A 26,132-nucleotide genomic window follows, 5' to 3' on the forward strand; every position below is an offset into this window, starting at 1 on the left:
TTAGTTACAGCTGTTCTTCCCCCTTATCTACATTCATAATCATCTGTGAGTGAAGGTCTCTTCAGCCACTCAGCTGATCACAGAGGTAACCAGCAGACAGGGTGCTCTCTCACCCGACGCTCCAATATTCAAGAGCAAACTGTGAAGTGCTGGTTGCAAAACAGAACTGCCAATTCACAAGCTTGCTTCCATTGTGCAGATTGGGATGTTATATGACTCATGTTTGGACTTATACTCTATGAACTGAGGCAAACTGTTTATCCTATCTTCTGTGTGGACAACAATATTCCCTATACAACATTACAGTATTCCCAAATGACAAACTATGGGTTAAATAACTACTGTAAAAAGTGTTAAAAGCAAAAATATATATTTTTATATAGGCTACATGGAATAGAAAATAAGTAAATTATCAGAGAAGTAAGAAATGAGAAAAGAAAAGCTAAAAAGAATATACGATTAAGCTAGAAATACAGCAGTAAGTGGTGATCAACCGGTAGCTTGATAAGTATCAAATCCATGTCCTCAGTCACTCAGAGAGACAGGGACACAAGCTTTTATGTATCTGCACGGCAGCCACTCTTAAGCCACTCTCTTGCCGCCATCTCGGATGGCTGGCTGGCTGGCTGGCTGACTGGTTGGGTGGAACTGCACACTCATTGACTAAATTATAGGATTGGAGTACAGGATTGGTCAATTTTGGGGATCACTGGGACCAGAGTTACAGGATTGGTCGACAGAGCACTGAGAGAGCAATCACAGAGCACTTGTCCCTCGCAATTCAATGTAAATCGTCATGCTATGCGATGACAGACTTACAAGATTGGTCGATTGCAAGATGCATCTTGATGCGGATGTGGAAGATTCTGTATTCATGCAGTGACATCACAATCAGTCATAATCTAGTTGATTTACCTACATAAACAAAGCCTATGTTATGTGTTTCCACTTTACATGTCTTGAATACATCTTTTAAAGACGGGGTGCTGTGATTTTCAGTGATCACCCCCCCCCCCCCCCCCTGAAACATAATCATCAGGTATTATGGTTATACTAGGAGGAAGATTTTTTTCAAAAAAGTGTACAGAAATTGTTAAAATTATGTTTTTATGTGGACGCGCCTCCAGTTCATTAAGTATACCTGGTTCTCACCTTAGCACCTCCTCCACCACCTTAGCACCACCCACCTGTCCTAGTCCCTCCTCCTCCTCATGCCCACACCTGTTTTGGTATGATAATGAGGGGGAGGGTATATTTTTACTATGTCACTAAAGGGCTGTTTTTCTATTGGCACGTTTGACCCTCAAGGTTTCAGCGCCCAGGTAGAAACTCAAAATAGTCAGAGAAGACATAAAACACCATAAAAACACCACCAGGGGGCTTAATGAAGTTCTATCAACCTCATAGACACATGAAAAACAGAAAAAATGCAAAACCATGGCACCACCTCTTTAAGAGAATTACTTGACTGTTGATCATTTTAAATGTTGTGTTCTATGTTTCCTTTTGTTTACACCATCCTAAGCAAGGAAACGTTTGAACAGCCTGTGAGAAGGCCATGATTTATACATGTTTAGTAGTTTGTATTTCTTGTCATCTTTCTATTGTATGACCACAGGGCGCCACAAAAAAGGCTGCACGTCCTCGCCGTGGCACACCTGTGAGAACTGCACCTATAATCACTGTGTCTCATTGTCTCACTACACCGGAGATGGCACAAGCAAACACACGTTGATGTATTGAGGCGGAATTCATCATCTGATTCACCTGAGTTGCACACACATCAAAGCTGTACACACCCTTTTATGAATCCCACGTTGGTCTTTACTAAGTAGCAAACCTACTGTACACTAAAATATAGTAGACATATACAAAGACTTTATGAATGAGGCCCACTGTGTGTTAAGCAGATGCACATTTCTGTAAAAGTAATTTTTCTACCTCTGATTTCTCCTGGTGAGAGACTAGGAGAGCTGGGTCGACAGCAAAAAGGAACAGGTAACAATCAAAGAAAGGCTGACTTCATATCATTTACATATAGTAAAAGGAAGAGAGGAGCTAACATGCTCCCGCACATAGTATTAGTGGATTCTGCGAGGAAATTATGCCATTAACATCCAACATTTGTTCTCTGCCCTCTAAATAAGACCACACTCACACTATACAGGTGAACTCTGATCATTGAACGTTGCACGCTACAAATAATAAATGTAATGGGCATAGTCCTCATACGATATGATCTTAAAATGATTGCAGTTACACTTTTGACGTATGATCTCGTATGTATTGTAGAATATTACATGCTTCACAGTAAAACCCATCAGTAAAACCCATCTTAACCTAAGCAGTATGAATGAGGAATTCCCTTCCTTATGTGGGATAAAGTCATTTCACATGTCTATCCTCCCTTTAGTCCCTAGTTCCGTATCGTGGTATATCGGTATCTCACCTGCATTGTAAGAGCCTCCAAACTCATCGGACACTGCTGGACATTTTTGTGAGGACGGTGGCCTTTTCTTTGGCAGACGACAGGCTCATTTTTGCTGGCTGGCTGAACTGAGGACTTGTCAAGCAAGAGGAGGAATGAAGCTGTGGAACGGTCTGAAGTTCTGCTGCATCAGGAGGCTCTTTTATGATCTACAATTCACCCTGTGAGTCACCGTAACCACACCTCTATTGGCTCTCAATTAGCTAGACAGATTTGGAATTGATGAGATAAGGTGTCAGCAAATTCTGTGAATTTTGGGTGTCTGGCCTTATCTCTTTGACCTTTATATAACAGTCTAATTCTGAAGTGTAAACTATACACTACAGATATGTGCAGTTTACGACCTGAAAATGTTATTTTTGCTGTTTGTAACTCTAAGTTTCACACTACCTGTTTAGACCAAATATCCATGTTAGACCCTTGAAAATAAACTATTCTGTCAGAAAAAGCAGTTTTTAACATAAGACCATGGCCACACATTCCTATATATTGTATATTATAGCTGTATGTTCCACTTTCAGATTCTGTAGCTACAGTATGTCCACAAGCTCTAGAGAACGGAACCTCCTTTCACCCTTTATTACGTACCCTTTATTACGTACGCCCAGAGTGGACACTAAGTACACTGACAAATTCAGTCAAAATCTCAGGAGGAGCTATTGGATTTGTCAACTGGTTGGGCCCTCACAACGGACTAGCCATGCAGTCACAGAGGACTTGTTGAGCGAAAATCAACAATAAACATGAATGGGTTATATTCGATTATCGACTCTCTCTCATCTCATAGACAATTTACATGGCATAGCCTGGTGGGACATGTACACTGTGATATAGTCCGTTGTGATTGGCCAAACAGTTGACCAATCTAATAGTTCCTCCTGAGATTTCCTGAATTTCTCAGTGTATAATAAAGGTTAAAGGGACGTACCTTTGTATAGAGCCTGCAGACATATAGCTACAGAATCAGAAAGTGTCAGTGGAATATATTTGGAATATAACACCAAAATATTAAATCATATAAATCCATGGTCTCATGTTTAAAACTGCATTTTCTGACAGAATAGCTTGTTTTCAAAGGTCTCAAATGGATATTTGGGTCAAAGCAGGAAGTATGTAACGGAAAGTTACTGACAGCCAAAATGTCATTTAAGGCCGTGTATAGTCTATTACAGAATTAGACTGTACATCTATATTAAGCTTTAAGAGATAAGGCCAGACAACACCCCAAATTCACAGAATGTGCCGAAGATTTATCTCTTCCATCAATTCCAAATCTGTCTCCTCGTCTAGCTAATGACGACAGAGGTGGGGTTAAGGTGACTCACGTGGTGAATTGTAGATCATAAAAGAGCCTCCTGATGCTCTAGAACTTCAGAACATTCCAAAGCTTAATTCTTGCTATTGCTTGAGAAGCCCTCAATTCAGCAAAAATGAGTCTGTCCATCAGAGAAAAGGCCACCGTCCAGGATTTCCTCAATAAGATGAGGGGCATGCACAATGAGGTCGGTGCTGAGGCTCTTGCCAGGTGAGATACCGGTATACCAAGACACGGAACTAGCTAGTTAAGGGAGGATAGGCATGTGATATTACTTGATTCCACACAAGGAAGGTAATTAATTGCAATGTTCAATGATCAATGAATTAAGGTTCATGGACTCACAGGTAGGCGAGGTAATTCTCGATAAGAGAATACTATATGCATAAACGTATAGATGCAGGCAACCAGTTGTAGTTACCCTTGTGAGAAGTCACAGACAGCCTTCATTTCACATAGCTGTCATAGTTATATGTATAGATTACACTGATGCCTTTCACCTTTCTCACCATATTTGCCATGATCTCTTCCGCCCCCAGGTTGTTGGTTGTTTTCCCCCAGGCCAAATCCTACTTTGCCCACTGGAAGGACTTGTCTGCGGAGTCTGTTGAAGTCAGGAACCATGGTGTTGTCATTATGAATGGCGTGTATGATGCCCTGGCTAAGATAGATGACCTGAATGGTGGTCTCCTTACCCTCAGCGAGTTGCATGCCTTCATGCTCAGGATTGATCCCATCAACTTCAAGGTACGTAGCCTAAATTCCTTCACAGCATTTGTGTTACATCAAATTGAATAAGTCCCAAAAGAAAAAGTAAGAAATTGATGTATCAAACTCTTAGCGATCACTTTTGAGCGTACAGTATGTCGGCATAACACCTACGTCTTCGTCTCTCATTTCAGTTGTTTATCCACTGTATTCTGGTTGTGCTGGCCATGATGTTCCCTGAAGACTTCACCCCCCAGGTCCACTTGGCTGTTGACAAGTTCCTGGCCCTGGTGTCTCTGGCTCTGCAGCAGAAGTACCGTTAAAACAGTGGTCTGCTGTTGATGCTGCTACGCTTTTGTACGATGGTCTAATTTATTTGACAATAAAGAAAGCGTTAAATGAAATCCAAGCTTTTTTCTTTGTGGTTTCTCCTATGGTCAGAATGATGAGTAAATTCTCCCAGCAGTGCTAACAATGCTACAAAAAGGAGTCTTTACAGCATTGTCATAATCCTTCCAAAAGTGGATTAGATAGTGTATCACAGAAACATTTTCACAACTTTGGGTTAATTTCATGTTTAACATACCTACTGTAAATTATGGAGAAGAGTGACTGCTATATGACTGCTTCTCAGTCATATTGCAAAAAATGACCTCATGGGCTAATATATAATATAATAGGCTACAATGCAATATGAAGAAACAACATTTATTTTAACAGAGGATATTGAAATACAATATCACTGTCTTGCACTGCAACCTGATGGTATTAGGTCTTTCATTTAACAACTTAAAACCCTACAGTATATATTTTGTTGACCGGAATCCCAGGAGTCTATCCTTAGTCCGGCCCTTTTTTACCCTCTACACTATCTCTTTGCCGCTCTATAATCTCACAAGAAATACAATAAATAAAACATGGTATACATCATGGCCTTCCCACAGACTTTTGAAAACGTTTCCTTAATTCGAAAATTAGGTAAATATTAGAATACAAGTGCATCACAACATTTAAAATGATCAACATTGGCCAGTGAAGTAATTATATCTTGAAATATGTATTCAAGACAAATCACCGTGAGACTCATCTCACTACACCCTGAAGAAGGCACAAGCCGACATGCGTTGGTGAATTTTACTGTAACTAGACCATCGAATTAAAGGGCTTTTATACATTTCAAACCTATACCCTGAGTGTCTGGATCTGGATTTTTTATGCCTCTTTGGTCATAAAGTGTCCTTTTTTCTTAGAAATATTATATTTCTCTCCTTAACCACACAAACCCTAGCGTTTCTATTCTGGGGTGAACATTTGGTGAAAACAGCAGATCTACTAGTTCACAATTCGTCCCAATGCGACAGATTGTGAGCTTGTAGATCGGCAAAGACATTTGGTGTACAGGATAAAAAAGGATAGACCCCTGAGATGCCGTTCAACAAAGTATATACTGTAGGACTTAAGTGGTTAAATGAAACACCTGATACCATCACGTTGCAGTGCAAGACAGAGATAATGAGATTACTCCTTGAATCAATGTATTTAAATTTCCTATGCTTAAACACGGACTGAATGTTGTTATAGAGCTTTCGTATGTTATTGTAGCCTATTATATATTACTAGAGGTTCACCTACGTCATACCGCTGATCGGACTGATATGCCCATACTGTATACAGTATGGAGATCTCTGTATCTATCAGTCCTTGTCACTTTTGTGCCCATATATGGAGATCCCTGGTGTCATCAGTATATGCACATATATGGGCATGGTGATATGCCCATATATGGAGATCTCTATATCTGACAGTCAAATGCTGTGATGAATTGGGTTGTGGTTAAAACTTGTTATGTGGTTGACTATAATTGTCTTCGCTAAAATGAGTGCAACTGAACTGACAAAGTGTTTTTGGTTTTATTCTCAATAACAAGGGTTTATATGTGATGTCTAAGTCCTATGTGCGGTATTCGCTAGTGGTTAAAAACCCAGATGAGGAAGAACTCGCTAATATAAAAAAGGAGGGATAATTGTTCACTTAAATACAAATAATCAATTCAGTGGAACCGTTACACCATGACCACACATTGTTAGACAACAAACTCTATATTTGGGCGAAGCTGCATTGGAAACTCATTATATGGTTATGGCTGAGTCATGGTGACACTGTCTAATCCACCTTTGTAAAGATCAGATTATGATGATGCTGTAAAAACTCCTTTTTGTAGTATTGTCAGCACTGCTGGCAGACTTGACTCATCATTGTGACTGTAGGATAAACCACAAGAGAAAAGCTTGTATTTAATTTAACGCTTCTTTATTGTCCAATGAATTAGACCATTGTACACAAGAAGCGACACCAACAGCAGACGACTGTTTTAACGGTACTTCTGCTGCAGAGCCAGAGCCACCAGGGCCAGGAACTTGTCAATAGCCAAGTGGACCTGGGGGGTGAAGTCTTCAGGGAACATCATGGCCAGCACCACCAGAATGCAGTGGATAAATAACTGAAATGAGAGACGAAGACATAGGTGTTGTGTCCACATACTGTGCACTCAAAAGCGATCGTTAAGAGATGGATACATTCATTTTTTACTTGTTCAGTTTTGCCATTTAGCTGGGACTCTTATTCAAAACGTGAGTTGGCACAAATCTTAAAACCTAATAAGCTTCAATTGCGAGATCATCAGCATTCAAATCAGACATGAGTAGACCTACAGCCCACTTTGATGTAACACAAATGCTGTGAAGGAATTTAGGCTACCTACCTTGAAGTTGATGGGATCAATCCTGAGCCTGAAGGCGTGCAACTCGCTGAGGGTGAGGAGACCAGCATTCAGGTCATCTATCTTAGCCAGGGCATCATACACGCCATTCATAATGACGACGCCATGGTTCCTGACTTCGACAGACGCCGCAGACAAGTCCTTCCAGTGGGCAAAGTAGGATTTGGCCTGGGGGAAAACAACCATCAACCTGGGGGCGGAAGAAATCATGGTATTGGCAAATATGGTGAGAAAGTTGAAAGGCATTAGTGTATGCTATATAACTGTTAAAGCGAAATGAAGGATGTCTGTGACGTCTCACAAGGGTAACTACAACTGGTTGTCTGCATATACGTTTATGCATACATGTACATATAGTATTCTCTTATCGAGAATTACTTTGCCTACCAGAGTTCATGAACCTCAATTCATTGCTCATTGAACATGGCAAGCGACTAACAATAAATAGAATGGCCATAGTGCTCATACAATATGATCTTAGAATGATTACAGCTAAAGTTTGACCTATGACCTTATATTAGTAGACTATTACATGCTTCTCATTAAAACCCATATTATCCTGCTTAGCTGTATGAACGATTAATTACCTTCCTTGTGTGGAATCAAGTAATATCATGTCTATCCTCCCTTAAATAGCTATACTCTCTGTCGTGGTATACTGGTATCTTACCTGGCAAGAGCCTCAGCACCAACCTCATCGTGCAGGCCTCTAATCAAATTGAGGAAACTCTTGACGGTGGTCTTTTCTCTGATGGACAGACTCATTTTTGCTGAATATTCTGAGGGCTTCTCAAGCAATGCAGAGCAAGAATGAAGCTTTGGAACATTCTGAAGTTCTACAGCATCAGCAGGCTCTTTTATGATCCACAATTCACCACGTGAGTCATCTTAACCCCACCTCCATCGGCGGTGGGGTTAAACGAGGAGACAGTTTTGGAATTGATGTAAGAGATACGGCTTCGGTACATTCTGTGAATTTGGGGTGTTGTCCTGCCTTATCTCTTAAAGCTTAATATAGATGTATTGTCTAATGCTGTAATAGACTATGAAGATGACATTTTGGCTGTTTGTAACTTTCAGTTACACGTTGCCTGTCAGAAAATGCAGTTTTAGACTTGAGACCGTGGATGTATATTATTGAATATTCTGGCTGTATATTCCAAATATATTCCATTGTCACTTTCTGATTCTGTAGCTATGTCCACAGGCTTTAGACAAACATACGTCCCTTCACCCTTTATTATGTACACTGACAAATTCAGGAAATCTCAGGAGGAGCTATTGGATTGGTCACCTGGTTGGCCCCTCACAACGGACTAGCCAATCACAGCGTACTTGTCCCATCAGGGCAATGCAATCATTTGCAATGTAAATTGTCAGGCTATGAGATGAGAGAGTTACAGGATTATTGATTGTCAGATGCATCGCAAAGCGGACGTGGACCATTCTGCATTGATGCAGTGACATCACATAATCGATTATAACCTACTAATGTAGTTGTATACAACGTAGGTTCAGGAGTGGAGACCACCCTCTGCTTATCACAGCCACTCCCCGTCCTCAATCAATGCAGAATGGTCCACGTCCTCTTTGCGATGCATCTGACAATCAACTAGAAAAAGTGCTCCTCAGAGCACAGGGCTCCGCCAGGTCAGGTACGTTATTGTGGCCTCCTGGTGGCGCTATAATAGGCCAATGTGAAAAGGGTGCCATTTGTTCAAGGGCTTTTGACTGCAATCGGACACTGCATTCATGATTTGAGGCATTTTGTTCCAAAAATGTATTTTGCAAAATTAGACCTGCTGGTGGCGCTATAACAGGCCAATGTGAAAAGGGTGGCATTTCTTCCTCGGCCTAAGAGAAATGAGTTTGTGAAATTTCACGGAAATATGCGTTCAAAGCTTGTTCAAAACGGACCAATCCTGCAAACTTTGGAAGCCAATTTTAGGCAATCAGGATGGAATATGGGAAATCGGATAAATCCGTGTTGATCACATGACTAGATATGGTGTACCGATTTGTGTGATGTTTGGACAAAATCTGTAGGAGTAGTATCAATAAATGTGTTTTGCACATATCGGCCTCCTGGTGGCGCTATAACAGGCCAATCTGAAAAATGCCAGAGGTTCTGAATTGGCATCCAGGGAGTGTGCGTGCACAGTTTTGCAGCGGCCGGGCCAACGGTGCCAGAGATTAGCTGCTAACGGACGGACAGGACGGACGGACACACGGACGGACGGACAGAGGGTAAAACATACTCTCTCGCCATGCCTTTCGGCCTGGCAGAGACAATAATCCTGTAACTCTTATCTCATAGCCTAACAATTTACATTGCAAATGATTGCATTGCCCTGATGGGACAAGTACGCTGTGATTGGCTAGTCCGTTGTGAGGGGCCAACCAGTTGACCAATCCAATAGCTCCTCCTGAGATTTCCTGAATTTGTCAGTGTACATAATAAAGGGTGAAGGGACGTACGTTTGTCTAAAGCCTGTGGACATAGCTACAGAATCAGAAAGTGACAATGGAATATATTTGGAATATACAGCCAGAATATACATCCAATAATATACATCCACGGTCTCATGTTTAAAACTACATTTTCTGACAGGCAGCGTGTAACTGAAAGTTACATACAGCCAAAATGTCATCTTCATAGTCTATTACAGCATTAGACAATACATCTATATTAAGCTTTAAGAGATAAGGCAGGACAACACCCCAAAAATTCACAGAATGTACCAAAGCTGTATCTCTTACATCAATTCCAAAACTGTCTCCTCGTTTAACCCCACCGCCGATGGAGGTGGGGTTAAGATGACTCACGTGGTGAATTGTGGATCATAAAAGAGCCTGCTGATGCTGCAGAACTTCAGAACGTTCCAAAGCTTCATTCTTGCTCTGCATTGCTTGAGAAGCCCTCAGAATATTCAGCAAAAATGAGTCTGTCCATCAGAGAAAAGACCACTGTCAAGAGTTTCCTCAATACGATTAGAGGCCTGCACGATGAGGTTGGTGCTGAGGCTCTTGCCAGGTGAGATACCAGTATACCACGACACAGAGCTAGCTATTTAAGGGAGGATAGACATGATATTACTTTATTCCACACAAGGAAGGTAATTAATCGTTCATACTGCTTAGAAGGATAATATGGGTTTTAATGTGAAGCATGTAATAATCATAGGTCAAACTTTTAACTGTAATCATTCTAAGATCATATTGCGTGAGCACTATGGCCATTCTATTTATTGTTAGTCGCTTGCCATGTTCAATAAGCAATGAATTGAGGTTCATGAACTCTGGTATAGGCAAAGTAATTCTCGATAAGAGAATACTATACTGTATATGTATGCATAAACGTATATGCAGACAACCAGTTGTAGTTACCCTTGTGAGACGTCACAGTCAGCCTTCATTTCACTTTAATAGCTGTGAGTCATAGTTATATAGCATACACTGATGCCATTCACCTTTCTCACCATATTTGCCAATACCATGATCTCTTCCGCCCCCAGGTTGTTGGTTGTTTTCCCCCAGGCCAAATCCTACTTTGCCCACTGGAAGGACTTGTCTGCGGAGTCTGTCGAAGTCAGGAAGCATGGCGTCGTCATTATGAATGGCGTGTATGATGCCCTGTCTAAGATAGATGACCTGAATGCTGGTCTCCTCACCCTCAGCGAGTTGCATGCCTTCATGCTCAGGATTGATCCCATCAACTTCAAGGTAGGTAGCCTAAATTCCTTCACAGCATTTGTGTTACATCAAAGTGGGCTGTAGGTCTACTCATGTCTGATTTGAATGCTGATGATCTCGCAATTGAAGCTTATTAGGTTTTAAGATTTGTGCCAACTCGCGTTTTGAATAAGAGTCCCAGCTAAATGGCAAAACTGAACAAGTAAAAAATGAATGTATCAAACTCTTAACGATCACTTTTGAGAGCACAGTAGGGCTTTCACCACTAGTCGACCTTGTTGGTACTAGTCGAATAGTTGGGAAAAAACTATGGCATTAAAAAATATTTTTTTAATTCCATAGTAATGGCTCATCTTACTATTATTATTATCCTCCTGACTTTATTTTTTATCAAAAGGGGGTCAAAAGTATGCCCAATAAAAGCCTATTATTGGACAATGGGGATCCTTGGAGACACTGCTGTGGTGCTGTGCTGCTCTGCCAGAAGCGCTTCCCTTAAAACGCCATAAAAATAAGGGCAGGAGGATAATAATAATAGTTATATAGTAGTAGGATGGCATTCAAACAATGCCCCCCCTAAAAAAATAAAAATAAAAAATAAAGTTTTTATTTTATTTATTTTTTATGTAAATTTCGACTAGTCGACTAGTCGACTACCACTGGGTCAAATTAGTCGACCTGTAAAAATCTCTAATCGTGAAAGCCCTAGTGCAAAGTATGTGGACACAACACCTACGTCTTCGTCTCTCATTTCAGTTATTTATCCACTGCATTCTGGTGGTGCTGGCCATGATGTTCCCTGAAGACTTCACCCCCCAGGTCCACTTGGCTATTGACAAGTTCCTGGCCCTGGTGTCTCTGGCTCTGCAGCAGAAGTACCGTTAAAACAGTGGTCTGCTGTTGGTGATATGCCGCTATGCTCCTTGTGTACAATGGTCTAATTCATTGGACAATAAAGAAGCGTTAAATTAAATACAAGCTTTTCTATTTGTGGTTTATCCTACAGTCACAATGATGAGTCAATTCTGCCAGCAGTGCTGACAATACTACAAAAAGGAGTTTTTACAGCATTGCCATAATCTAATTTTTACAAAGGTGGATTAGACAGTGTATTAAAGTCATGGTTAACATACCTACTGTAAATTATGGAGAAGAGACTGCCTATATTGCAAAAGACCTACTTCTCAGTCAAATTGAAAAAAGAAAAAAAAAACGTATGGGCTAATGACATCCTATATTAAAATTGACGGAGGGAAGACGGGCTGGCGGGTGGACCTCTGATGTCACACTCATGTCACCATGACTCAGCCATAACCATATAAGGAGTTACCAATGCAGCTACGCCCATATATAGAGTGTGTTGTCTACTTCAATGTGTTGTCATGGTGTAACGGGTTCCACTGAATTGATTATTTGTATTTAAGAGAAAGATTATCCCTCCTTTTTGAGTGGTGCTGAAGGCAGCCACTCCTATATCTGGCTTTGTCTGTGTGTGTCCGTATGTATGTACTGTATGTATGTATGTCTGTATGTCTGTATGTCTGTGTGTCCATTGGTCAAGCATCACGTGACACGTGACAATATGTTGAAAGGGTGTGCTTTGATTGGCTAGCGAGACGCATGACGAAATAGAGCCCTATAAATAAGTGCGTCACTTCTAAACATTGTTTACATGTTTCGAAGTGACATCAGTGCCATCAGCCAAGCTTGGCTGATTGAACATGTTAGCCAAGCTAACATGTTCTAATCCTTAGATGTTCTAATCTAAGAATCAGAACATTTCTAGAAAACTATGGTTAAAGATAGGGTAAGTGATTTCCTTTGGTTAAAATAGCACGGGTCTGTTGGCGGAGACTTGTGCTCCGAGAAGCACATTTTTCTAGTCTGTTTTCTATGTCTGTCGACAAACATTGATGACAACATCAATACGGGGGTCAATACGGGGCTCATCAAAGGCACCACTCACTTCACACAGGGTGTGATTTTTTATATTAGCGAGTTCTTCCTCATCTGGGTTTTATAACACTAGTGAAAACCGCACAAAGGACTTATTATCAAATATAAACCCTTGTTATTGAGAATAAAACCAAACCGAAAATTCACTTATTTTAGCAAAGGACATTAAAGTCAACCACATAACAAGTCTCAACCTCAACCCAATTCATCACAGCATTTGCAGCACACAATACAATTCAAGTTAATCACAGATAATACCAAGTCCTTTAATTAATAAATAAAATCCTGTACCACAGGCTTTAATAGTCCGTCCAATCCTTGGAATAAACATATGCAGCAGGCAAGACGCAATGGCATCAGGTGCAAATCTCCATAAATGCTTCTTATATGGGCACAAATAAACTGATAAGACATCAGGGATCTCCATATTTGGGCATAAAAGGGACAAGGACTGATAGATACAGAGATCTCCATATATATATGGGCATATCAGTCGGATCAGCGGTGTGACGTAGGTGAAACTCTGGTAATATAATAGGCTACAATAACATACGAAAGCTCTATAACAACATTCAGTCCATGTTTAAACATGGGAAATTAAAATACATTGATTCAATGATCAACATCATTATCACAGTCTTGCACTGCAACCTGATGGTATTAGGTGTTTCATTTAACCACTTAAGGCCTACAGTACTTTGTTGACTGGCATCCCAGGTGTCTATCCTTGGTCCGCTCCTTTTTCACCCTGTACAAATGTCTTTGCCGATCTACAAGCTCACAATCTGTCACATTGGGACGCATTGTGAAACTGCTATTTTCACCAAATGTTCACCCGAATACTGACGATAGGGTTTGTGTGGTTAAGGAGAAAAATATTCTTTCAAGAAAAACACTTTATGACCAAAGAAGAATTAAAAAATCCAGATCCAGGCACCCAGGGTATAGAGCGTGCCAAAATTCCAGAAAGGGGCGTCAACAAGTGTCTTTTGGTAGCTGCGGACATCTTTGAGGGGTAAAAACCAGGTTGACTTAACATTGCCCAACCACGCCCAATGCCAACGCCCCCCGTGGTGACGACGCGTTGGCACTCTCTATAGGCTTGAAATGTATGAAAGCCCTTTAATTCGATGGTCTAGATACAGTAAAATTCACCAATGCATGTCGGCTTGTGCCTTCTTCAGGGAAACGTTTTTTTTTAAAGTCTGTGGGAAGGCCATGATGTATACCATGTTTTATTTTTTGTATTTCTTGTGAGATTATAGAGCGTCAAAGAGATAGTGTAGACTGTAGAGGGTAAAAAAGGGTCGGACCAAGAATAGACTCCTGGGATTCCGGTCAACAAAATATACTGTAGGGTTTTAAGTGGTTAAATGAAAGACCTAATACCATCAGGTTGCAGTGCAAGACAGTGATAATGTATTTCAATATCCTCAGTTAAAATAAATGTTGTTTCTTCATATTGCATTGTAGCCTATTAGCCCATGAGGTCATTTTTTGCAATTTGACTGAGAAGCAGTCATATACTGTAGCAGTCACTCTTCTCCATAATTTACAGTAGGTATGTTAAACATGAAATTAACCCAAAGTTGTGAAAATGTATATATACACATAACTATTTCCAGTTTATGGTATTGTTGTACCCGGACGACACAATTGTCATGTCTAATACAAAGGAGGAATAACTCTCATCTCATAGCCTGACAATTTACATTGCATAGCCCTGATGGGACATGTACGCTGTGATTGGCTAGTCCGTTGTGAGGGGCCAACCAGTTGACCAATCCAATAGGTCCTCCTGAGATTTCCTGAATTTGGCAGTACATAATAAAGGGTGAAGTAGGGGCGTACGTTTGTCTAGAGCCTGTGGACATAGCTACAGAATCAGAAAGTGTCAGTGGAATATATTTGGAATATCCAGCCAGAATATTCAATAATATACATCCACAGGCTCATGTTTAAAACTATATTTTCAGACAGAATAGCTTGTTTTCAAGGGCCTAACATGGATATTTGGGTCAAAACAGGCAGCGTGTAACTGAAAGTTACAAACAGCCAACATTTTCAGACCGAGAACAGCACGTTTCTATAATGTATCGTCTACTACAGAATTAGACTGTACATCTATATTAAGCTTTAAGAGATAAGGCCAGACAACTCCCAACTCAAATTCACAGAATGTACCGAAGCCTTATCTCTTCCAATTCCAAATCTGTCTCCTCGTCTAACCCCACCGCCGATGGAGGTGGGGTTAAGGTGACTCACGTGGTGAATTGTGGATCATAAAAGAGCGTGCTGATGCTGTAGAACTTCAGAACGTTCCAAAGCTTAATTCTGCATTGCTTGAGAAGCCACCGGAGTATTCATCAAAAATGAGTCTGTCCATCAGAGAAAAGACCACCGTCAAGGGTTTCCTCAATAGGATTAGAGGCATGCACAATGAGGTCGGTGCTGAGGCTCTTGCCAGGTGAGATACCGATATACCACGACGCGGAACTTGCTTCTTAAGGGAGGATAGGCATGTGCTATTACTTTATTCCACACAAGGAAGGTCATTAATCGTTCATACTGCTTAGCAGGATACGATGGGGTTTAATGTGAAGCATGTAATAAATAGTCTACTAATACAAGATCATAGGTCAAACATTTAACTGTAATCATTCTAAGATCATATTGTGTAAGCACTATGCCTGTTTTTGTTATTAGTTTCTTGCTATGTTCAATGAGCAATGAATTGAGGTTCATGGACTCACTGGTAGGCGAAGTCATTCTCGATAAGACAATACTAAATTATATGCATAAACGTAGATGTAGACAACAGTTGTAGTTACCCTTGTGAAAAGTCACAGACAGCCTTCATTTCACATAGCTGTCATAGTTATACGTTTAGAATACACTGATACCTTTCACCTTTCTCACCATATTTGCCAATACCATGATCTCTTCCGCCCCCAGGTTGTTGGTTGTTTTCCCCCAGGCCAAATCCTACTTTGCCCACTGGAAGGACTTGTCTGCGGAGTCTGTCGAAGTCAGGAACCATGGCATCGTCATTATGAATGGCGTGTATGATGCCCTGTCTAAGATAGATGACCTGAATGGTGGTCTCCTTACCCTCAGCGAGTTGCACGCCTTCATGCTCAGGATTGATCCCATCAACTTCAAGGTACGTAGCCTAAATTCCTTCACAGCATTTGTGTTACATCAAAGTGGGCTGCCTGTAGGTCTACTCATGTCTGATTTGAATGCTGATGATCTCTCAATTGAAGCTTATTAGATTTTAAGATTTGTGCCAACTCGCGTTTTGAATAAGAGTCCCAGCTAAATGGCAAAACAGAAAAAGTTAAATTAAATTAATGTATCAAACTCTTAGCGATCACTTTAGTGCGTGCACAGTATGTGGACACAACACCTACGTCTTCGTCTCTCATTTCAGTTATTTATCCACTGCATTCTGGTGGTGCTGGCCATGATGTTCCCTGAAGACTTCACCCCCCAGGTCCACTTGGCTATTGACAAGTTCCTGGCCCTGGTGTCTCTGGCTCTGCAGCAGAAGTACCGTTAAAACAGTGGTCTGCTGTTGGTGATATTCCGCTACGCTTCTTGTGTACAATGGTCTAATTCATTGGACAATAAAGAAGCGTTAAATTAAATACAAGCTTTTCTCTTTGTGGTTTATCCTACAGTCACAATGATGAGTCAATTCTGCCAGCAGTGCTGACAATACTACAAAAAGGAGTTTTTACAGCATTATCATAATATCTTTACAAAGGTGGATTAGACAGTGTGTCACAGAAACATTTTGACAACTTTGGTTAATGTCATGGTTAACATACCTACTGTAAATTATGGAGAAGAGTGACTACCTATATTGCAAAAGACCTGTACTTCTCAGTCAAATTACAAAAAAAAATAATCTTATGGGATAATGATATCCTATATTAAAATTGGCTTAAGGGAGGACCGGCCGGTGGGTGGACCTCTGACATCACACTCACGTCACCATGACTCAGCCATAATCATATAAGGAGTTACCAATACAGCTATGCCCAAATATGGAGTGTGTTGTCTAACTTCAATGTGTCGTCATGGCATCAGGTGCAAACAGCTCCATATATGGGCACACAAGGATTTCCTCAATAAGGTGGGCAGGCAGGATTGAGGTTGGAAGTGAGGCTCTTGCCAGGTGAGATGGAATACCATGATACTGAACTGGGGAGTTAAGGGAGGATAGGCACGTGAAATGACTTGATCTCACACAAGGAAGTTAATACAGTAAATTGTCTAATGTCTACTGCTTAATAGGATGAGATGGGTTTTACTGTGAAGCATGTAATAGTCGACTATACATATGAGATCAAATTCAACACTAGAATCAGAATCAGCAAGAATCTATTTTAAGGTTTTGTATTATTAGTTGCTTGCAATGTTCAATAATCAATTCATTGAAGTTCATGGATTCACTGGTAGGCTATGTAATTCTCCATAAGAGAATGCTAAATGCATGAACATAGAGGCAGATAATCAAGTTGTACTTGCCTTTTTATGGTTTGTAAGAAGTCAGGGACAGCTTTCATTGCTCATAAAATATCTGTGTGTAAATCATAGAATACACTGATACCTTTCACCTTTCTCACCATATTTACCAATACCACTATCTCTTCCACCCCCAGGTTGATGGTTGTTTTCCCTCAGGCCAAATCCTACTTTGCCCACTGGAAGGACTTGTCCAAGGACTCTGTCAATGTCAGGAAATATGGCGTCTTCATTATGAATGGTGTGTATGATGCCCTGACTAAGATAGATGACCTGAATGCTGGTCTTGTTAATCTCAGCGAGTTGCATGCCTTCATGCTCAGGACTGATCCCATCAACTTTAAAGGGATAATTCACCCAACAAGCCAATAATGTCATGACCAGCGGACCGGCAGGCAGTGGTATCCCTTTCTGACATTTTTATCCCTCGATTTTGTAACCCTTTTATCACCCGGTGCCAATTTGCTAAGTGATCCTGGGCACTACACTCCTGCCCCCACCACTGTAACATATTCTAAAAAATACATTGCTTTTAAAGTTTTGATAATTTTAAAACTTTTGTTTTATTTATAAATGTTTACATCGACTGGCTCCACCTCCTGTGCTGGAATTGATCCATAGGAAAAGAGACACTGAACTTGGCACTAGGTCAGACACCAGAGGGTGCTGTGAGGTCCATCTCAGGAAGACCACTTTTGGACAAAATGTCTTATCAATCAAAGGCAGCTGGAACAGCCTCCCAGTAACCTAAGGGAAAGCCCCAAACTAAAACAATGGTTTAAGATTTCCCAAACTTGTGTTTAGCTTCTAGGTAAATCCGATATGTTTACTCAGATCATGTAGTAGCCCAGGGGTTCTCAACCTGTGGGTCAGGATCCCCAGGGGGGGTCCCCACATGATTTGGGGGGGGTCCCCAGATGACAGTGAAGTGACAATTTAAGGACTTTTAAGGCCTTTTTAATATCCCCCCCTAACTCTAACCCTAAAAGAAATAAAAGAAAAAAGATCAACAAACTATGCTATAAAAACTGGTCAAACATTGGCCAAATTGTCAAATAATATAAGAACGAGGAGCTGTAGATCGTCTTTTTTCACAATAACTAACTAGTCAAACTAAATGTAATGCCTCAACTCCTACATTTCATGTGCTTGTCAGGGTGGGGGGTCCCCAGTTCAAATACGATTAATTTAGGGGGTCACGGCCTGAAAAGGCTGAAAGCCACTGTAGTAGCCTACAGATGATTCATTGTCCCTGTATTGCCCCTCCCAAATAAACAAATAAAGTAAAGTTATTGACACCACATCTTAGTGACCATAGGACAAACTTTCCACTGCCTGAGGCCTTTTCAAACAAGCATATTTTAATTGAGAATTAGGATTGGGTTATGTAGCCCTAAAATTACCCATTTCTTAGGAGGTATTTCCTCATTTGGCAATTATAGGTATTTTTGGGGCTTTTCCGCCTTCATTTGGATAGTAGAGAGTGACAGGGAAGAGGGAGGGAGAGAGAGATGGGGAGTGACACGCAGCAAAGGGGCTCGGGAATCGAACCCACAACTCGCTGTCAGGCTGCATTTAGAGCCTATATGTGGTGTGCGCCTTAATTAGGCCATCAGTGCCCCTCAGTTAGTAATCTAAAGTACTAAGATTTTCCTCGACTCAAGCTGAAACTTTGAAATTCTTGTATTAGTAATTGCAGCCCCTAATGCAGCACACCCAGGAACCACAACAACAAAAGCTTGGATTTTATTATCGCTTTATTTATTGTCCAACAAATCAGACCATTGTAACTCGTAGCAGCACCAACAAACACTGTTTTAACGGTACTTCTGCTGCAGAGCCAGGGCCACCAGGGCCAGGAACTTGTCAACAGCCAAGTGGACCTGGGGGGTGAATTCCTCAGGGAACATCATGGACATCGTCACGAGAATGCAGTGGATAAATAACTGAAATGAGAGACGAAGACATAGGTGTTGTGTCGACATACTGTACACTCAAAAGTGATCCCTAAGAGTTTCATACTTGTTGTTCTAATAAGCCAGTTGGCACAAATCTTAAAGCCTAATAAGCTTCAATTTGCGCGATCATCAGAATTCAAATCAGACATAAGTAGACCTACAGCGCCTTCAAGCACACAGAAGCTGTTAGGCTACGTACCTTGAAGTTGATGGGATCAATCCTGAGCATGAAGGCGTGCAACTCGCTGAGGGTGAGGAGACCAGCATTCAGGTCATCTATCTTAGTCAGGGCATCATACACACCATTCATGATGACGACGCCATGTTTCCTGACATTGACAGAGTCCTTGGTCAAGTCCTTCCAGTGGGCAAAGTAGGATTTGGCCTGAGGGAAAACAACCATCAACCTGGGGGTGGAAGAGATAGTGGTATTGGTAAATATGGTGAGAAAGGTGAAAGGTATCAGTGTATTCAATGATTTACAATGAATGAATCATTTTATTTTTGTGTCTGGCTGCCTTTTGCAGCCAATCCCTTATGGGATTATTCAGACACAATTTAAAGAACATTTTTTCCAGTGCCAACATGCTGACACCAAAATAATAAACAAAATAAGTAAATACCACACACTCTATACATGACTCCGATCAAAAGTACAGTTTAGTAGTCTAATTTTCGAACTAGAGAGTGGATATACAGCTATTTATGTGCAATGAAGGCTGTCCCTGACTTCTTACAAACCATAAAAGGGCAATTAAGTACAACTGATTGTCTGCATCTACATTCAGGCATTTAGCATTCTCTTTACTCTTATCAAGAATTACTTAGCCTATACCAGTGAATCCATGAACTTCAATTCATTGATTATTGAACATTGCAAGCAACTAATAATAACAAACAGTCTTAGAATAGATTCTGACTGATTCTGATTCTAGAATTATTTCAGTGTTGCATTTGATCTCATATGTATAGTAGACTATGCCATGCCTCACAGTAAACCCCTTCTCATCCTGCTAAGCAGTAGGAACGATTACTGTATTAACTTCCTTGTGTGGGATCAAGTAATTTCACATGCCTATCCTCCCTTAACTTCCCAGTTCAGTATCATGGTATACAAGTATCTCACCTGGCAAGAGCCTCACTTCCAACCTCATCCGACCTGGCGCCCACCTTACCGAGGAAATCCTGGATGGTGCCCTTTTCTCTGATGGACAGACTCATTTTTGACGACTAAAGTAAGGCAATGCAGTGGAAGAGAGAAGCTTTGGAACGGTTTGAAGTTCTACAGCATCCCGAGGCCCTTTTATGATCCAAAATTCAACACGTGATTCACCTTAGCCCCACCTTTGTCGGCTCTCTATTGGCTAGAGGAGGAGATCATAGATTTCGAATTGATGGAAGAGATGAGGCCTCAGCAAATTCTGTGAATTTGGGGTGTTGTCTGGCCTTATCTCTTTGAGCTAAATATAGAAGCACCATGTCATTTTGTAGTGTGACTACCGTATACAGCAGGGAAGGTGGGGACATGTAAGCCTATCTCTTTAGAATAGGCTACTCCTTTCTTCTCACTAGATTCTTTTGTAATTTACAGGAGGTTCACTTTACTGTAGATCTGAGTGTGGCACTCAAATACCTATAAACAACTCAGGCATCTATCTTGCAGTGGTGTTATGCCATGTTACCCCTGCCAATGTGGTGAGGTTGACGTATGATTCAGTGGCCATTGCAGCGTCTATGTATAATTAATTAGCTTGACAGTGACTACTTAAATCAGCCATCACCACTCCTACATTTGGTGTGGGAGACACAATGGTCAGGGGCATTTGGCCATTTTATATTACAAATGTTACGAATGTTGAACAAGATTGAACAAGAGTTCCAATTTGCAACAGCCTGACTGCCTTGTATACATTTTTCCTTTAGAAACTAAATTTTGTGCTTATACAAAGTGCAAAAGGTAGCCAAGGTTGTGGTAAATGACACATATTATCGTATCAAATGCAATTAGAGTTACAGTTAGATTGACAATGTCATAAATTGAGGCCTCTAAATGCTGCTTTTGAAACATTTCAAATGTTTTGCTAAAACAAAACAAAAAACTGTGGCCTCAATACGGTTATTCTAAATGTACTTACGGTTTATTGCATTACTATAAAAAACATATTTGTATAATATAAATATAAGAAAATTACCAGTAGGCTACATTATCTGTTTTTACAGCCTATTTTGATACAGATCATTTTATCTAAAAAGAATGATTTTTAAAAACTTTAAATGGTCTGCTATAATAAACCAGGATGCTTTAGCCTACCTCATTTGATACAAGAAGAGTTTGAAGAGTTTGTACTTACTCTCTTTTAATGTTTTTTATCAAAGCCATCATTAATGTCCAGTTTCATTTTTCCAATTAATATAAATTTGGTGTCCTGGTAGTAAGATTGGTTCAAGACTGTATTGTCTTGAGAGTATATAGAATATGGAAATCATTTGTATCATATCATATAATGAATATTTTATAACAACGTGTGTGTGTGTGTGTGTGTGTGTGTGTGTGTGTGCGCGCGTGTGTGTGTGTGTGCGCGTGTGTGCGTGTGTGTGTCTTTAGAGATACAGCTGGGAGTTGTTATTCTTTCTTATCTCCTAACAATGCGGGTCACAGCTGGAAGGGTTGAGCAGCTGACATTAGGGCTGTACGATTATGGCCAAAATGGTTATCACGATTATTTTGATCAATATTGAGATCACGATTATTCATCACGATTATTCACTGAGTTTAGTGACATTGGTTTTGTTTAGTTTTTGACACATTTATAGTACATTATAAGGCATTATAACACTGCTTTCACATTCATTCATGTTCTGCTGTACATTCCTGCTAATGTAGGTTTGAATCAAAACAAAACGGGTCCTTCATAATAAATACCACAACTTAACACTATGAAATCAACAGAGCAATGCTTTCACTTTTACATATTCCTGCTATAAACACATCTTTGCAGACTGTTTGTATTCACTCCAGTGCATCTCCTATGAGCAAAATATATAGTCTTTCACTCCATTCATTATACCTGCATGATGGAAATGAATAAAACTGCTGAACCTCACTAGTTGACATACATTTTACCCCAGTAATATGTCGGAGTGTCATTTCCTCCGAGAAGGTGTGGGGAAAGAGACTTTAAATGCAGTTGCACTGTTGCAGATGGCTTTGAACTATACAATACATTAAACTTAAACATTGATGTTGTAGAAAGTAAATGTTTACACCTAGTAGCCTTAGTTACTATGTATAAAGTAAGTTTGAATCAGGCATAAATCCATTTCAATAAAGTGAATTCCAGTGGTGGAAAAAGTACTCAAATGTTTTAGTAAAAGTATCAATACTGCAATGTAGAAGTTTACTTGAGTAAAAGTGCAAAAGTATTGGTATCAAAATGTGCTTAAAGTACCAAAAATAAAAGTACTAAAATGTTTGAAAATAGCAGATCTAAAAGCTCACAACGCGCCACGCTGCGAGCTTGCAGATCTGCCATTTTCAAATAGCCTAGGTATAAAATAGGGCTAAAGTGGTTACTTTATGTTTTATAAAGTAATAAATACTTTACACCTGCAAAGTAACTAAAGTTTTCAAATAATTTGCCTCCGAGATGTAGTGGAGTAAAAGGAAAAGTATAGACAATTGGAAGTACCTCAAAAATGTACTTAGTTATTTTACACCACTGGTGAATTCAGAGTTTCATTTATAACATGAATGAGTCCCAAAAGCAAACGGGGACAAAAGTACAGGGGGTCTACTAACATAAAATGACTGCACGTGGATCATTGCATGTAAAAGAACTGAAGATTCTGAACACAGAATAGACTTTAGGTCTGAACAAGTGTCTCAGGACATGGTGATGGAAGGTGCAGTGCATTTCTTGCAGGTGATGGGAGAGGATTGGTGAACTGAAGCTTAGAAAAAATTGAAATGCATGCAGTAATGTATTCATTTTAACCTGTACCTCCCCCCTCCTATAACACATTTTAACACTGCTGCCCCCCCCCCCCCCCAACAATGTAACAAATCAAGTGCTAATAAACTAGGGAAATGTAAATGCAACGCAAACCATGAGCAGGGCGCCACAGGGAATCGAACCCTGTCCTAGTAAAACCAGGAGAACCAGACCAGCGCCTTTTTTTGGTTTTTTTGCGTTTGTTTTTTTTATGACGCGAAGGGCGCATTTTATGACGCGAATGGCGCAACGCAAGTGACCTCCCTAACCCTAACCAGCAGCACCCTAACCAGCAGCAGCAAAGAATTAAAAAAAAGTTCCTACCTTCCAGCCATCTTCACTGCACACGCTGCAGCAACAGCATCAGAGTTCCTACCTTTCTGCCATCTTCACTGCACACGCTGCAACAACAGCCATAGATATAGAAACCTAGATAGTCACAGCGGATCATCCGTTTCCATCTGCGTCTTCCTCGGTCACTCCAGCCACCTGCATGTCCTCAAGATGTCTTCTTCTGGTCAACTTCAGATTCTGGAAAGAAAGACAAAACAGTTCAGTTGTGTAGGCCATGGTTTTCTTTTTGTTCTTTTGCGAATGGCACATTTTACGACGCAACACAAGTGACCTCCCTAACCCTAACCAGCAGCAGCAAATAATTAAAAAAAGTTCCTACCTTCCAGCCATCTTCACTGCACACGCTGCAGCAACAGCATCATAGGTCCTACCTTTCTGCCATCTTCACTGCACACGCTGCAGCAACAGCATCATAGTTCCTACCTTTCTGCCATCTTCACTGCACACGCTGCAGCAACAGCCTTAGATATAGAAACCTAGATCGTCACAGCGGATCATCCGTTTCCATCTGCGTCTTCCTCTGCCACTCCAGCCACCTGCTTGTCCTCAAGATGTCTTCTTCTGGTCAACTTCAGATTCTGGAAAGAAAGACAAAACATTTCAGTTATGTAGGCCATTGTTTTCCTTTTGTTTTTTTGCGTTGGCGCATTTCTTTTGCGAATGGCATATTTTATAACGCGAATGGCGCAACACAAGTGACCTCCCTAACCCTAACCAGCAGCAGCAAAGAATGAAAAAAAGTTCCTACCTTCCAGCCATCTTCACTGCACACGCTGCAGCAACAGCAACATAATAGTTCCTACCTTTCTGCCATCTTCACTGCACACGCTGCAGCAACAGCATGATAGTTCCTACCTTTCTGCCATCTTCACTGCACACGCTGCAGCAACAGCATGATAGTTCCTACCTTTCTGCCATCTTCACTGCACACGCTGCAGCAACAGATATAGAAACCTAGATCGTCACAGCGGATCATCCGTTTCCATCTGCGTCTTCCTCTGCCACTCCAGCCACCTGCTTGTCCTCAAGATGTCTTCTTCTGGTCAACTTCAGATTCTGGAAAGAAAGACAAAACAGTTCAGTTATGTAGGCCATCGTTTTCCTTTTGTTTTTTTGCGTTGGCGCATTTCTTTTGCGAATGGCACATTTTATAACGCGAATGGCGCAACACAAGTGACCTCCCTAACCCTAGCCAGCAGCAGCAAAGAATTAAAAAAAAGTTCCTACCTTCCAGCCATCTTCACTGCACACGCTGCAGCAACAGCAACATAATAGTTCCTACCTTTCTGCCATCTTCACTGCACACTCTGCAGCAACAGCATGATAGTTCCTACCTTTCTGCCATCTTCACTGCACACGCTGCAGCAACAGCCATAGATATAGAAACCTAGATCGTCACAGCGGATCATCCGTTTCCATCTGCGTCTTCCTCTTGTCAGTCCAGCCACCTGCATGTCCTCAAGATGTCTTCTTTTGGTCAACTTCAGATTCTGGAAAGAAAGACAAAATAGTTCAGTTGTGTAGGCCATTGTTTCTCAAAGTAGGGTCCAGGGACCCCCAAGGGGTTCCAGGGGGTCCCCAGCAAAATGGCTTAATACAGCATCACAATCATTTTAACCTTTTATACTTTGGCTAGTCAAAAATAGCAGATCTACAAGCTCATAGCTTAACTCAAAGCTTTGCTTCTGGGGGTCCCTGGAACCAAATATATGAGAGGGGGCCAAATACATATTTTGGGAGTCCTTCACATGAAAACGTTTGAGAACCACAGGTGTAGGGCTACAGGGTCACATTTTGGAAGCCTTCACTACCATGCTTATGGTCTTTCAGACATCAGAAATTCACAACTAAAGACAGCTAGTGGTTCTCAAACATTTACATGTCAAGGACCCACAAATTGAATTATATTTGGCCACAGACCCCATCTGAAAACATGTGCCAGGGACCAACTTACAATATTTGCGTTGTAAATATTTACAAGAACACACACACACACACACACACTTCTGGAATTGGTTGGAATACAACACAAATCTTGTAGCCTTATGGGTTCCCTGTCAGATGAGAGTCCTTGATATGGAAACGTTTTGAAAACAACTGATTGGGTTGGTTTTAGTAGTTGTAGTTTAGTTGTAGGCTATGGTTTAGTTTAGGCTACAAACCCAATTCTTAAACAATAATGTTAAATATTCAGGCAAAAATCGTCATATCATTCAAACAGCTTGTATTTACCTGCAGCAGAGGGGACAGGTTCCATTCTGAAGTGATCCACCCTGGCATCTCTCACCTGCCTTCTATTTATATCTAATAAGCACTGCTCACATCCAGTCTGGAGTGAATGGATCCCAGCTTGATT

General features: G+C 40.8%; 5 protein-coding genes across 5 annotated transcripts; 3 read left to right on the forward strand and 2 right to left on the reverse strand.

Annotated features, from left to right (window-relative positions):
- Positions 1 to 3,875: 3,875 nt before the first annotated feature.
- On the forward strand, positions 3,876 to 4,834 carry LOC311059704 (hemoglobin subunit alpha-1-like; the record flags this gene model as incomplete). Its single annotated transcript, XM_084077731.1, has 3 exons — positions 3,876 to 4,013; positions 4,343 to 4,550; positions 4,706 to 4,834. The coding sequence occupies exons 1-3, from the start codon at positions 3,919 to 3,921 to the stop codon at positions 4,832 to 4,834; spliced, it is 432 nt and encodes a 143-aa protein (XP_083933857.1). The 5' UTR covers positions 3,876 to 3,918.
- A 2,048-nt stretch (positions 4,835 to 6,882) lies between these two features.
- Positions 6,883 to 8,055, reverse strand: LOC311060113 (hemoglobin subunit alpha-1-like; the record flags this gene model as incomplete). The annotated part of the gene is made up of 3 exons (XM_084078239.1): positions 6,883 to 7,011; positions 7,273 to 7,480; positions 7,961 to 8,055. 3 exons carry the CDS (start codon positions 8,053 to 8,055, stop codon positions 6,883 to 6,885), a joined length of 432 nt encoding a protein of 143 aa, XP_083934365.1.
- A 2,174-nt stretch (positions 8,056 to 10,229) lies between these two features.
- LOC311060114 (hemoglobin subunit alpha-1-like) lies at positions 10,230 to 11,868 on the forward strand (the record flags this gene model as incomplete). The annotated part of the gene is made up of 3 exons (XM_084078240.1): positions 10,230 to 10,324; positions 10,806 to 11,013; positions 11,740 to 11,868. 3 exons carry the CDS (start codon positions 10,230 to 10,232, stop codon positions 11,866 to 11,868), a joined length of 432 nt encoding a protein of 143 aa, XP_083934366.1.
- Positions 11,869 to 15,311: 3,443 nt separating this feature from the next.
- Positions 15,312 to 16,501, forward strand: LOC311060115 (hemoglobin subunit alpha-1-like; the record flags this gene model as incomplete). Its single annotated transcript, XM_084078241.1, has 3 exons — positions 15,312 to 15,406; positions 15,895 to 16,102; positions 16,373 to 16,501. 3 exons carry the CDS (start codon positions 15,312 to 15,314, stop codon positions 16,499 to 16,501), a joined length of 432 nt encoding a protein of 143 aa, XP_083934367.1.
- Positions 16,502 to 19,248: 2,747 nt separating this feature from the next.
- LOC311059703 (hemoglobin subunit alpha-1-like) lies at positions 19,249 to 20,695 on the reverse strand. Its single transcript, XM_084077730.1, has 3 exons — positions 20,557 to 20,695; positions 19,630 to 19,837; positions 19,249 to 19,418 (listed from the first exon to the last, which is right to left on the reverse strand). Exons 1-3 carry the CDS (start codon positions 20,649 to 20,651, stop codon positions 19,290 to 19,292), a joined length of 432 nt encoding a protein of 143 aa, XP_083933856.1. The 5' UTR covers positions 20,652 to 20,695; the 3' UTR covers positions 19,249 to 19,289.
- Positions 20,696 to 26,132: the final 5,437 nt, after the last annotated feature.

The sequence above is a fragment of the Gymnoscopelus microlampas genome (assembly GCF_963454915.1).
Source record: "Gymnoscopelus microlampas genome assembly, chromosome: 14".
Classification (NCBI taxonomy): Eukaryota; Metazoa; Chordata; class Actinopteri; order Myctophiformes; family Myctophidae; genus Gymnoscopelus; species Gymnoscopelus microlampas.

Excerpts from the sequence above, each read along its gene's own strand:
- LOC311059703 (XM_084077730.1), bottom strand. The coding sequence starts at position 20,651 with ATGAGTCTGTCCATCAGAGAAAAGGGCACCATCCAGGATTTCCTCGGT. Across the intron at positions 19,838-20,556 it reads GGAAGTGAGGCTCTTGCCAG|GTTGATGGTTGTTTTCCCTC; the intron begins GTGAGATACTTG and ends TTCCACCCCCAG. Across the intron at positions 19,419-19,629 it reads TTGATCCCATCAACTTCAAG|TTATTTATCCACTGCATTCT; the intron begins GTACGTAGCCTA and ends CTCTCATTTCAG.